The sequence below is a fragment of the Vigna unguiculata genome, chromosome 9 (assembly GCF_037176805.1).
Source record: "Vigna unguiculata cultivar grain cowpea cultivar isolate G323 ecotype 2 chromosome 9, ASM3717680v1, whole genome shotgun sequence".
NCBI lineage: Eukaryota > Viridiplantae > Streptophyta > Magnoliopsida > Fabales > Fabaceae > Vigna > Vigna unguiculata.
This window is the reverse complement of record NC_140800.1, coordinates 38,659,666-38,672,741: the sequence shown is the minus strand read 5'-3', so window position 1 is coordinate 38,672,741 and position 13,076 is coordinate 38,659,666. Positions and strand designations below refer to the sequence as shown.

The window sequence follows — 13,076 nt, the reverse complement described above, 5'->3', positions numbered from 1 at the left end:
AAAGTATGCATTCTAACATATCTATTTATTATTAACGTGTGTACTCTTAAGAGTTTGGATTCTCTATTTTTTTTTTATGTTATTTTTCTGTTGTGCCTTCAAAAAAATACATTGATGACCATTAATTTTAAAATTCTAAAATATTTTAAAATCATCTTTAAAGTACCAAAACAACATGTTTTTAATGCTCAGCAGATGATAACACAAAAATTCAATAAAGAAATCGAACTTGTGTACTTAATTAATCAAAGTCACGGTTAATCTAACTTTGCAAACAATTATTTCAAGCTGATGAAATGATTTCACATACTTTTTTTAATTCTTATTTACAAGCTATTTTTACAAGTCTTAATTAGAAGGATGAATTTTAGAAGAAAGAAAACAATATTAATTACAATGATAAAATACAAATTAAAACAAATTTATTACTGTACTGTATGGCCCATCGGCAGATCGGCCAAGCGGACCAAGGTCAAGCGGCCGCAGGCCGCCCGCTACAGGCGGACTTCACCTTGGACGTTGATGTGACAATCTCTCCAGAGTCTCAGTTCTGAACACACTAAATCGGCTACCTACCGGCCAAACGGGCTAAACACTCCCTTTGTCTTCATTTCCAGTTGAACTTTGTCTCCGCCTCCATGGAGACCCTCACCCATAAGGACGCCCTGAGCAATGATAGAAATAAATCAAGATAATACAAGCCACTAATCAAGTTTAAAAAGCAATTGGCCATAATTAAGAAACATTAATTATAGGCCCACCTCGAAAACTATAAATAGAGGTTAAAGGTAGGTTGGTGAGGATTTTTAATTCACATTTATTACAACAGTTACCATTATTCGCTGACCGGCCATAACTAACTTAATCATCGGAGTCTTTTAGACAGGTACACCGTTCGCCCGCTGGACTGAACGGAGAAGAGAAGAAATTGTATTGAACGGAGGATTTGACGAACTAATTAAGAAGAACGCAGATAAAAAATGATTAAAGGGTAATTTGAGTGTTGACAGTAAATGTTTGATCCCTACGCCTGAAACAATTACAATAAACTAGATTGATCACTTTATTTAATAAAAAAATTAATTAATTAAAAATGTAAAAAAAGGATAAAGAGAACAATAATAATTGATAACGAAAAACGATCCACGCTAATCAGTTATATTAGCAGTATTTATAATCTATACTTACGGTTACGCATTTATGATCGAATTTAATAACTGAAGGCCATTTTTGGGGGACTAAAAATCACGTGAGTTTATTATGATATCTAAAAAGAGACAAAACAAATCTAACATCTACACTTGTGGGCATGGGTAGCTAGTGATAACAAGACCGTGTTTGGTTTGTCTTCAGAAGAAGCAGTCAAATATTTAATAAGCCACTAATGCGCGCTCTTCCTGTTGTTGCTGTTACACCCACCAGTTCAACCCCATCCTCACAAAAATTAAAATAAAATAAAACAAAAAAATAACATAAAAAATGAACACAAACAGAGCCGAAGCCGAACGCTTGCTGGCCATCGGCGAGAAGCTGCTCCAGAGCCGCGACCTAAGCGGCTCCCGCGACTTCGCCATTCTCGCGCAGGAAGCTGAGCCGCTCCTCGACGGCTCCGACCAGATCCTCGCCATCGTCGACGTCCTCGTCGCCGCCGAGAAGCCGATCCACAACAGCCACCTCGATTGGTACGCCATTCTCCAAGTGGATCGCACGTGCCAGGACCTCGATCTCATCAGAAAACAGTACCGCAGACTCGGTCTTCTCCTTCACCCCGACAAGAACCCTTTCTCCCTCGCCGACCACGCTTTCAAGCTTGTCACCGATGCATGGGCCGTTTTGTCCGACCCGGTTCAGAAAACCTTGTACGACCGCGACGTCGCCGGTTCGGTCGAAACCGCGAGTTTCTGGACCGCGTGTCCGTACTGTTACTTTCTCTTCGAGTACCCTGCGGATTGCGAGGGGTGTTGCCTGAGGTGCCAGAACTGCGAGAGGTCGTTCCACGGGCTTTCGATTCCGTCGCTCCCCCCGCTCGTGCCGGGCCAGGAGGCCTATTATTGTAACTGGGGGTGCTTGCCCATGGGCTTTGTGTTTGGAACTTTGGGCCCCAATGGGCCTGGGTGTGTGCCCGATAATGGCCCGAAGGCTGTTGCGAATGGGGCTGCTTCGGAATTGGGTTCCCGTTCTGCGCGGAAGCAGGGAAGGCCTCAAAAGGGGGTGTGAGTTTTTTTGGCTTGTGTTTCGCTTAGAACAATTGAAAAGCAGAAACCAATGGAGGTAGCGTTTCGTTTAGTTGTTTTGACCTAAAGTAGTTTTTGTTCGTTATAATTGTTTTCTGGTGGTTCAAGTTATTAATGTAGCTCTCTGATGTCTATATCTCAATCTCAAATTAGATTAACGTTTGTTGCTCCATATCATTTATTTTTTTTCAATTGATTGAGCGTTTATGGATTTGGGAAACGTTTTTCTATTGTTTATATAATAATACGCTCAACCTGAAAGATTTTTTTTGGAAGCTCATTTGCGTCCTTTTGTCATCGTCGTTCGGTTGATGCTGCCACGTTATTTTGGTTTTGGAGTTCCGTTTGCTAAGCGTTTTTAGGGGATCAGTTTCGTTGTAATTTCTGCTGTTTGGGATAGTTCTATTGATCTGAGATTGACATTCATTTTAGGTATTGGAAGCAATTTTTTCCACTTGATTTCTTCTGTATTTCAAGTTTTACAAAATTTGAACCTGTTCTACTGATGTTGAACTAGCTTAGGACAAGTTTTGTTGAAATCTATGAAAATCTCAAGCCAATAACTGTAAGTACACAAGAGGCCAAGCAGATTATCCTTACAAATTGGCATTCCTTTCTCTTATGAACCTTGCACTTCAATTTCGGAAGGAAGATTTCTTGTTCAATATTTTTCATCTGTTTCGAATCTGCATTCGTTGGGTGTATCTATACTGCAACCTTGGCGAATGCTCCATGATAGATGATGAATGTGTACAGGCTAAAAGTGAAATCACAATCTACATTATTGTGAGTTCGCCTTTATTTAAAGCTTTTAGCCTCTAAAGTGAGGGATGTAGAAGATAAAACATAGTTGTAACTGTTGATAAGAAAATCAACACTGCAGATTGTTGGATAGTGATATTTGTCGATTTTGTTTTGCAGATATCTCCCCTCTTAATCAGGTGATTATGGGTAATAGTTGGATTAAGATACAGGTGCTCTGTTGTGTAGGTTAACTGATCAAGTTCATGGTTTGATTAGGTAAATGGTTAATCTATTTAGTTTGGCAAATCAAGTTCAAGAATTTATAGCAGTAGCTCTATTTCTCACATTGTTGAATTTTCAGCAGTAGTTGGTGAGATAATCTAGAATTTTATGTCCATTTCTATTGCTCTTGTGGCATGTTACAACAACTGAACAACTGAACAGTGTTTATCCAAGATGTTGAGTGAGACATTGAGTGAAGTTGAAGCAAAGAGGGCGAAAATTGACTCCTAAATATGAGAGAATTATTTATCCAGGAGAGAAACATTTAACCCTAAATATGAGAATTTAACTCCAGTTTTGATTTTCTTTCTTTATTATTTGTATATAAAAATCACCTTATTTTATTCTATTTTCTTTTTCTTGAAGTAATAAAAGGAGCAGCAACTATATTAGTGGATTGGAAACAACCTGGGTTATGTTTAACCTCCAAAATCCAAAATACACAGTTGGTCCTGTAATATATCATCCATTCATTACATTCAAACCAGACATAGGAGGTGAAAATGGTCTGAAGTTAGCCATAATTAACTAAATGTAGGCACTCTGCAGAGAGCTTATGGACTACTTTAGATTCATCTTTGATTTTGTCTAGTTTACTTTATGTTGGATGACACGGTGTGAAAAGGGAAACATGATAATGAAGTTTTTTTAAAAATAAAATAAGCGTCTCTCCAATGTGAGAAGTAAATCTATGTTCATCACGTGTGTGTTTATGCACATTTTACATGTCCTTATAGCAGTTAGGATTGCATCATTAGAATGTGTTAGATTTTCTGGTGGGGAAGACATAAGAGAAATTCATACTGATTAACCGTAAACAAATTTATAAAAGATTATAACATATTAATTGAGTCTCTCCATTATAAAAAAAAGTTTCATTAATAATCAATTAGTAACCAAAAATATTAATCATTTTAATGACTAATTCAGATACTAATTTAATTTACAACATAAAAAATAATTAACTATTAAAATAGTTATTATTAAAAATAAAAAATTATAATTAATTTTTAAATTGATTTTTAAAATTTAACTATTAAGATTTTAATTATCAAATGAAATTAATTATTAAACATCAGTTATTAATTTCTTTTTTATTACAAAATAAATTATTTTTAAATTAAAATTTAATTAATCAGTGACTAATTTAATAATTAATTATAATTTTTTATTTATAATAATAATTATTTTAGTAATTAATAAATTATTTTTTAAATTAGTATCTCTAACGATAAATACAAAGATTAATAACTTTTGATCCCTCCTAAAATCAGATATTAATGAAACATTTTTTTACTTTGCTTTTGCAATTAGACGTGTTTTCGTGAAATGGATGACTTACGCTACAAGGATTTATGATACGTGTCAAATAATACTAATAATAAGTTATATGCAAAATTTAACTTGGATTTAAGTATCTGGCAGACAAGAATGATAACATCACCACAAATGAACAAAAGTCTTCTTCCAAATTTATCAACAATGGGAGAAGAGAGGAAGAAAGAAGCAAGACTAAATGTTCGTGAATATTAGAAATAATTATTAAATAAAAATAATAAAATTAAATATTATATAAAAAAATATAAACATAAAACTTGAAATATTGAATCAAAAGTGGTATTATGAATTAGACCTAAAATATAGAAAGTAAAATATCTTTCAAACCAACATATTGAAAGAGGTTAGGATAATAAGTATAGTACCTTCAATTATTAAGGTTAATAAATTTATTTTTTCAAATTTAGAAATTAAAAATCAAATTTTTAATTTTAAGAACTAAACGAGAAAATAATTTGTATTATAAAATTAAAAGCACATTTAAATTTTAATTTAATATTTTAGCTGGTTAGCCATAAAATAATGATATATAGGATGGTGCTTTTCCGACCTAATATTATTAACCCGTCAAGATGCAATTTATTAACATTTACTTAAAATGATTCAATTTAAACCATAATTGAGTACTATATACATCTATGCAAATATTCTTTACATTACAAATTACAATTAATATTAGGTGATTGTTCGGATAACTTTTACTCTTACATAATTTTGATGTCCTTTTTTTAAGCATATATTTGTTTATTTTGATGTCTAAAAAAAATAATTAAGTCGACTATTATCGATATCCACAAAAAATAGTATAACTTACCAATCCCATTTTCAATTTGTATGCTTAATATGACACTCTGAGAACGGGAGAAAAAAACTATCTTTCGCATACTTGACTACACAACAATACTTAGTTTTTACATTATTAACTTTAATTCCTATACATATAACATTTCTTTTATTTATACAGTGAGAAAATGTTAAAAAATAATAATAACAGTGATTACATGAAAAAATAATGAATAATTTATAGTGTAATATGAATGATTTATAGCGTGATGTGTTATTGAAATACGTTTTCAGCTATTTGTATCAAAGATATTTATTTTATTTTTAATTTTAAAATATAATTAAAGGTAGAATAGGAATATACAATGCATGCATTCCAGAAAAAATTTCATTCTATACAGTGATTTTATATATATAATAATTTTTTTTCAATATAAGTGTGTTTTTTTTTTTCGTTTTTACTTTATGTAACAAAATACTTTAATGTGATTAACATTTTACTTTCTGTTAGATCACTATCATATCTACATTTTGTTTTGCAAAATAACAAACACATTTTATTAAAAATATTGGGAGATCAATAAAATTAGTATTATTAAATTGTATTGTGAAATTTAGTTTTTTTTTGTTATGGATATCAACTAATACATCTTTAATTTTAATTAGGTAGGAAAACCTTAATTCTATCACTGCAAAATTCATTGATTATTGTAAGAGATAAGTGATCCAAGCTCCAATTAGTGAAAACATTTTGATCTCAAAGCTAATAATCATCAATACCACATTAATCTTCAAAATCTTTGTAAAATATTTAAACCTTAAAGATAAAAGTAGATACACATTTGAACACAAATTTGATTATTACCGATTAAAACCAGAATTGGATCCTTCAACTGCAGATGAAGATGAATCCAATGAAGCTAAAGGAACACTGTCTTCTGAGTTCATCGGTGCAAAAACGCAGCCTTTAAGTCATCAACTGCGAAACTCTTCTTTATGAACAATGAAGCTTCAGATTTTCACCCAACTAAACCACTCTCAAAAATCCGCTTTCGCCGTGGTTTTCGTCATTCTCTTGCCAGTTTTCTTTCCCGATCTTTTCCAACCACTTGGTCGTGCCTCGCCGTCTATGTTCTCTGTAACTCTAATCTTCAACTTCTTTCAATTCCTTAAATTTTGACATATTAATTGTGACTTTTATGTGGGAAAATTGAAAGAAAGAAACACCGAATTTGATTTGATGAAGAACCAATTTTGATGAACTGACATTGCAGGAATGGATTGCTCCGAGGCCTATGCACGTGGATTTGCTAGATGGTGCTTTGCAACACCAAACTGTGAGTACAAGTACACGTTAATCATAATTATGTTTAAATGCTAAAGATTAGGTTGATTTTGACATGTTTTTTTTGTGTATCTAGCTTTTTCAAGATTAACATTTTTTTTTATTGTTTTCAGTCTGTTGAACTTCAAACTAGTCTCTGGTCTCCCTTGCCCTTCCAAGGATGGAAACCCTGTACCGAGCGTCCGAAACCACCTTGTGAGTTTACATAGTATATTGAATTGATTTTTCTTTTAGACATTGGACATTTATTTATCTTGAAAATGAGGGCTGTATTGTATGTTACTTACTAGTTTTTGGTATTTTACATGTTTCTTTATGCTTATAATCTCTTGCAGCACTACCTGAAAAGTCAAGCGGTTATATACAGGTTTTCCTTGATGGAGGGTTGAACCAGCAGAAGATGGGGGTATGTGAATGATGATATTGTTTTGAAAGGGTATAATTTGATTAAAGAGTTAAAGTGGGGGGAAAAGGATAGTGTTCTATCATGCATTTCACTGGCATTTGCCTAAAATGTCAATTTGACCCTGTCTAACATCAGTCCCCCTTTTCTCTTTAAAAGATATGTGATGCTGTTGCTGTTGCTAAGATTTTGAATGCAACGTTGGTTGTCCCACATTTTGAAGTGAACCCTGTCTGGCAAGATTCAAGGTATATCCAGAGGGTCTGCTATTTTTTCAACCTTTATATGTTTAATTTCAAACTGGAAAGTTTCCGCTTAAGTGAAATTGTTGTGTTTCTGCAGTTCATTTGAAGATATATTTGATTTGGATCACTTTATTGATGCCCTCCGTGATGAAGTGTCCATAGTGGAGGAACCTCCTAGTGACTATTCTTGGAGCACAAGAGAGTACTATGCCACAGGCATAAGAGCTACTAGAATTAAAACTGCACCCCTTCATGCTACTGCTGATTGGTATATAGAAAATGTCTTGCCTGTACTTCGGAGGTGTGTACATAGCTTAAACTCAGATTCTGATGTGATCCTTCTTCCCACTCCCCATCTTCCCCTACTGGACTTGGGTTTTACCACTATAATCATTGCTTTTCCTGGTTTGTTTTTTTTTGTCATTAGATGACTTCTGTTTTCTGTAATTGTGAATTAAAAACTTTTGATACTAGTTATCAGAGGGTTTTTCAAAATGCAATTGATAGGTGCTATTTTTCTGTAGTACGAATCTATGGTGCACTAGAAAGTTTGATAGAATGAGGGATAAAAGGAACAAAATGTTCAGAGAGGGTCTGGAGAATTTGTGAGAATTATATTTATGGAAAATTAAAGGCTGAATGAATGAACTAGTTTTGCAATGCAATCCAGGGAGATTTCATTTATGGGTTTAGAATTAGGGAGGGAGCTGATCGTAACTAATCTACCTAATAGGTACAGTAACAATTTAGCCGACTCAGCACAAGTCTAGTATAACAGACTTTATTAGTTACCATGGTACTTATGCTAATATTCCCCCTCACCTCTATGGAATAGACTATGAGGAGACGTTGTCCTAGTAGCAAAGATGACTATGGTAAGGATTTCTGTTTCCCTAGCCACCCTTTTTGGCTGGGATTTGAAGCATTTTGATGTTAAAAATACTTTACTTAGTAGTTAGTAGGGATCTAGAAGAGGAAATCTACATGAAGATTCCTCAATGATTCAATACTCACGGTGAAAAGAGCAGGTGTGGCTCAGGAAGGCTTTGTATGGTTTCAAACCATCTCCTCGCACATAGTCTGGAAGATTCACCTAGTTTATGACATCCCTAGGATACAATAGAATCAAGGTCGTCATACTCTTTTTATAGAGCACTCCCCTGATGGCAAAGTCACTCTTCTGCTGATATATCTAGATGATATGATCATCCTAGGTGATGATTAGATAGAAGAATGGGATCTGAAGAAGAAGCTGAAAACCTAGTTTGAAATGAAGGAGTTGGAAAAGCTAAAGTACTTCTCTCTCTGGTGAAGATTGCTATTCCAAAAGGGGTATCTTTATCTCCTAAAGGGAGTATATACTTGATCTTCTCAAAGAAATAAGGCAATTTAGATGTAAGACATCTGAAGTACCAACTTGACACAAGATTAGAAGTTAAGAAAGTCCAACAAAAGAAAAGTCACAATACTAGAGATTGGTGGGCAATTTGTTAGTGTGGGAAGCCAATTTATGCATGATCCCAATGAAAGGCACCTGCAGAAAGTTCGATAGAATCCTTCAATATTTGAAGGCAAGTCTAGGAAAAAGGATTTTTTGTTCAAGGAAAGAGGTCACACTGTCCATAAAGGTACTTATAAATACAGATTAAGGTAGGTCAGTTGTAGATAAAAATGTCCACCTCCAAATATTGTATGTTTCTGGAAGCAAATCTTGTATCATGGAGGGATAAGAAGCAAAATGCAGTTTAGGTCTAGTGCTAGTGCAGGATTTTCAGCGGAGACATGATATTTGTGAGCTGTTATGGATGAAGATTATTCTTGATGACGTGAAAGTAAAAGTTAAAGGACTTTTGAGACTGTTTTGTGGAAACAATTCAACTATTACTGTTGTCCATAATCCAATCCAGCATGACAAGACAAAACACATAATGGTTGATAGATGCTTCATCAAAGAAAAATTAGACTGTGGTCTTTAGTCACGAACAACTCATGTTCGTATGGGCCTCCAATTGGTAGACATGTTCACCAAAGGATTCCCTTTAAGAAGTTTAAAGGGGCTTATTGGCAAGTTGGGAACGATTAATATCCATTCCCAACTTGAGAGGGGAGTGTTAAAAATATAATTGATATGTATAGAAAAATTATCTTTTAGATTAGTTTATCTCAATATAAGATAAACCAAAAGATAGTCATTTTATTTTTTATGCCCATTGATGAAAGATAAAAATTTTATTTGTATATATATATGGATAGCATCTTCGAACCCTAAGATTTTTTTTTCCAACTATTTTCATGAGCAGTAAACCTATGTAGCAAGCATGAACCTTCGACTTTCACTGGAGCCATAAACCATTCAATGTCTTCCTATAGATATACTGTTTACATAAATATCTATTTTCAATTGTTGTAGATTTTCTGGTTGATACAGTTATGGAATTGCTGCTATTGCACCATTTTCTCATCGCTTGACATTCAACAACCTGCCATCAGACATACAGCGCCTCCGTTGCAAGGTCAACTTTGAAGCACTGATCTTTGTTCCACATATCAAGGAATTAGGAGATGCCATTATTCATCGTCTGCGCCACACTTCTGTTGTCAACCAAGCTGAAGTGAAAGACTTTCCACTGGAGGAAACTGACATGGTTGGAAAACAGCAAACTGGAAAGTTTGTTGTGTTGCATCTGCGTTTTGACAAAGTACAGTTTTCCTTTTGGTCTGAGTCGTATATTATGAGTCGAAGCTTATGCTTGTAGCTTCCTAAAATTCTAGGTCACTTGTCATTCTAATTCAGTTATTGCATTGAGGACACAATCTTTTATGCTGTGTATAGGTTGATAATTAAATAACAGGTATTAGACTAACTGCTTTATTTTTTGCACTTTTATGTAATATGATTCATTCAAATATCCTTAACACGTAAATATTTTTCCTGTGTTAATGTAATTGTTGTTACACGCATTTGAATAATGAAATGATAGTCCATGCTTCTCTATTATAGTTACCAATAATGCATGCTCATATATTGAAATTGTGTTGACTCTGCTGTGTACAACTTTTAGGGCAATTATGGCTTCAAGGAACTATATATTTATGTTGCCTGTATGTGTGCGACGTGGATGTCTGAGTATGTTTCCTATATTTAAATTATGATTCAACCTTCTGTAGTTGACACTACTAGTTAACATATTTCTATTGAACAAAAGGGGTGATTATGTTATTAAGCCCTTTAAATTAACTGCAAGGAGGTGCATATTTCATCTCGAATTTTCCATGTAACCTTGTACTTCAACAACGAAGTCTTGTCCCAATAGGTGAGGTCACTTGACTCCAATCAACTTGGTTGAAGAGAAAATGAAGAGACATTATTTACCATGAGTTCCTTTGTAACCAATTCTTCCAATGTCCTTGACCACCCTCTCATTCTTCCTTTTCATAGGACTAAGAATGGGAGATTCATAAAAGAATGACTTGGAATCGGTATGGAGTGGGGAAAATCTAAAGGATTGTGGGGTTAGTCGGCTGTTAAGAGAAAATTAGGCTTGATTAGTGCTTGTTTTTTGGGTGTCACGGATCCTGTTATTATTTTTTCTGTGTTCTTGTCCATCTTTGTTTCTGCAATTTCAGAGTGTTATCATTGAGTTCTTGTACCTAAGATCCTATATCTATTGCCTTTGTCATCATTACATATCTTAGTCCTTAACACTTTGATTCCAAATTGCCCATGCAGGATATGGCTGCTCATTCTGCCTGTGATTTTGGTGGAGGTAAAGCTGAGAAGCTTGCTCTAGCAAAGTACCGGCAGGTGCTTTGGCAGGGAAGGGTATTAAACTCTCAATTCACCGATGAAGAGTTGAGAAGTCAGGGACGCTGCCCACTGACTCCTGAAGAAATTGGATTGCTCCTGGCAGCTTTGGGTTTCAATAATAGAACACGGCTTTATCTCGCTTCCCACAAGGTTTGTTAACGACATATGATGGGAAAGGCTTGTGATTACACATAGATTTCATTCTGATATTTTTAATGATGCATAATGATTAACAATCTAATAATACCTTCTGATACTTTCACCGATTGGCACTATTCTTTCAGGTTTATGGTGGAGAAGCTAGGCTAGCAACTTTAAGCAAGTTATTTCCTCTTATGGAAGATAAGAAGAGCCTAGCTTCCACAGAGGAACTGGCCAGAGTTAAAGGAAAGGCATCACTGTTAGCTTCTGTTGATTACTATGTCAGCATGCACAGTGACATCTTCATTTCTGCTTCTCCTGGCAATATGCACAATGCTCTGGTAAAAGAATCATCGTTGAATATTCTATTTCAAACTGCACTGTCATAAATAATTTGTTGCATAACAACTTAGTTTAAAAGAACCTAGCTATATTTGTTCTGTATTGGTGCAAGAGTTGAATTAAATTCCCAAAATGTTTTGCTTCTTTAGGTGGCTCATCGTGCTTATATGAATCTGAAGACTATCAGACCAAGCATGGGATTATTGGGGAATCTATTTCATAATAAAAGCATAAGCTGGCCAGAATTTCAACGAGCAGTTCTTGATGGACACAAGAACAGACAAGGGCAGATAAGATTAAGGAAGGAGAAGCAATCAATTTATACGTATCCTGCTCCTGATTGCATGTGTAGAGAGTAATGTAAACAAGTTTTGGAAGTTATAAATTGATCTTTAGTTTTATTACAATTCTGGTATATTTAGTTTCTGCAAAATTCATTTGTCTCTTTCAAGTCTTAATTGCAGAGATGTTCCAGTAGTTTTCGAATTCGTGCAATTAAGGTATTGTTCTTCTGTTCTTTACCGATGGGAAGTTGGGTCTTTAAATTTCTCAATTTTTTTAAAATTATTTATTATCTATATTTTTTAATTTTGAAACCAGTTAAATGTGAAAACATTTTTGTACTATATTTGAATGTTATAATATAATCAAATTTATTGGTAGTGAAATTGTTTTTTTGAGCTTTATTTTAATGATTTTTATATTCTTTAATAAATTTTCATATTTTAAATTTATATGTTAATTATCTTTTCAATGAAATATCTATTTAAATGATTGTTTTTTTCTGTTAAAGTAATGGTTTTTTCTTGTTTTTTTTTTCTTTTCTAATAAACTTTTTGTGGAACGAGAAATGATGGATGTGTTTTGAAATATAAATTTAGTTGAAATCTTAATTATATAATTTATATAATGATGTCTAATATGGGTTTACTAAAAAAGTTATCATAAAATTATAATGAATATTAATACAATGAAACGATGTTAAATTGCTATTATAACAGTTATTTTATTTGTAATTGTTGTCTTGGTATGTTTTTACTAATTATAATAGTTTCTCTCATTATTTATCAATTTCCACTTAATAATGTTATATTTTTAGTCTTTAAATTTGTACGCTGAAATTGGAAGTTTTTTCATCTTTTATATTTTAGTTTATAAACTTTACCAATAAATAAATATATTTTAATTTAATGGCGTTAACTATTTTTAATGTGTTAATATTATCAAATTAACATTTAAATTAAAATATGTAAAATATTTATAAACAACTCAAATATCAATTTACAAATTAAAAAAATTTCTTTCGTTTTGATCTTTATATATATATATATATATATATATATATATATATATATATATATATATATATATATATATATATAATTGAATTTTTTTTTCAATTAAATTGACC

General features: G+C 33.2%; 2 protein-coding genes across 3 annotated transcripts; both read left to right on the top strand.

Annotated features, from left to right (window-relative positions):
• The first annotated feature begins 1,292 nt into the window (after positions 1–1,292).
• On the top strand, positions 1,293–3,572 carry LOC114162259 (uncharacterized). The gene is made up of 2 exons (XM_085666584.1): positions 1,293–2,271; positions 3,156–3,572. Exon 1 carries the CDS (start codon positions 1,480–1,482, stop codon positions 2,215–2,217), a length of 738 nt encoding a protein of 245 aa, XP_085522710.1. The 5' UTR covers positions 1,293–1,479; the 3' UTR covers positions 2,218–2,271; positions 3,156–3,572.
• Positions 3,573–6,218: 2,646 nt separating this feature from the next.
• On the top strand, positions 6,219–12,186 carry LOC114195931 (O-fucosyltransferase 31). Of its 2 annotated transcripts, none has more exons than XM_028086378.2 (10): positions 6,219–6,519; positions 6,656–6,718; positions 6,840–6,921; positions 7,062–7,132; positions 7,289–7,377; positions 7,472–7,675; positions 9,803–10,073; positions 11,105–11,332; positions 11,467–11,664; positions 11,815–12,186. In XM_028086378.2, the coding sequence occupies exons 1-10, from the start codon at positions 6,385–6,387 to the stop codon at positions 12,022–12,024; spliced, it is 1,551 nt and encodes a 516-aa protein (XP_027942179.1). In that variant the 5' UTR covers positions 6,219–6,384; the 3' UTR covers positions 12,025–12,186. The 2 variants fall into 2 exon arrangements, with proteins under 2 accessions (XP_027942179.1, XP_027942180.1); XM_028086379.2 differs by having other exon boundaries at positions 6,220–6,519; positions 7,094–7,132.
• Positions 12,187–13,076: the final 890 nt, after the last annotated feature.

What these genes read in the sequence shown, in the direction of transcription:
- LOC114162259 (XM_085666584.1), top strand. Translation starts at nt 1,480, where the DNA reads ATGAACACAAACAGAGCCGAAGCCGAACGCTTGCTGGCCATCGGCGAG.
- LOC114195931 (XM_028086378.2), top strand. Translation starts at nt 6,385, where the DNA reads ATGAAGCTTCAGATTTTCACCCAACTAAACCACTCTCAAAAATCCGCT. An exon ending in CGAGCGTCCGAAACCACCTT is followed by an intron (nt 6,922 to 7,061) that starts GTGAGTTTACAT and finishes AATCTCTTGCAG; the next exon opens with CACTACCTGAAAAGTCAAGC. An exon ending in GTCTTGCCTGTACTTCGGAG is followed by an intron (nt 7,676 to 9,802) that starts GTGTGTACATAG and finishes TGGTTGATACAG; the next exon opens with TTATGGAATTGCTGCTATTG.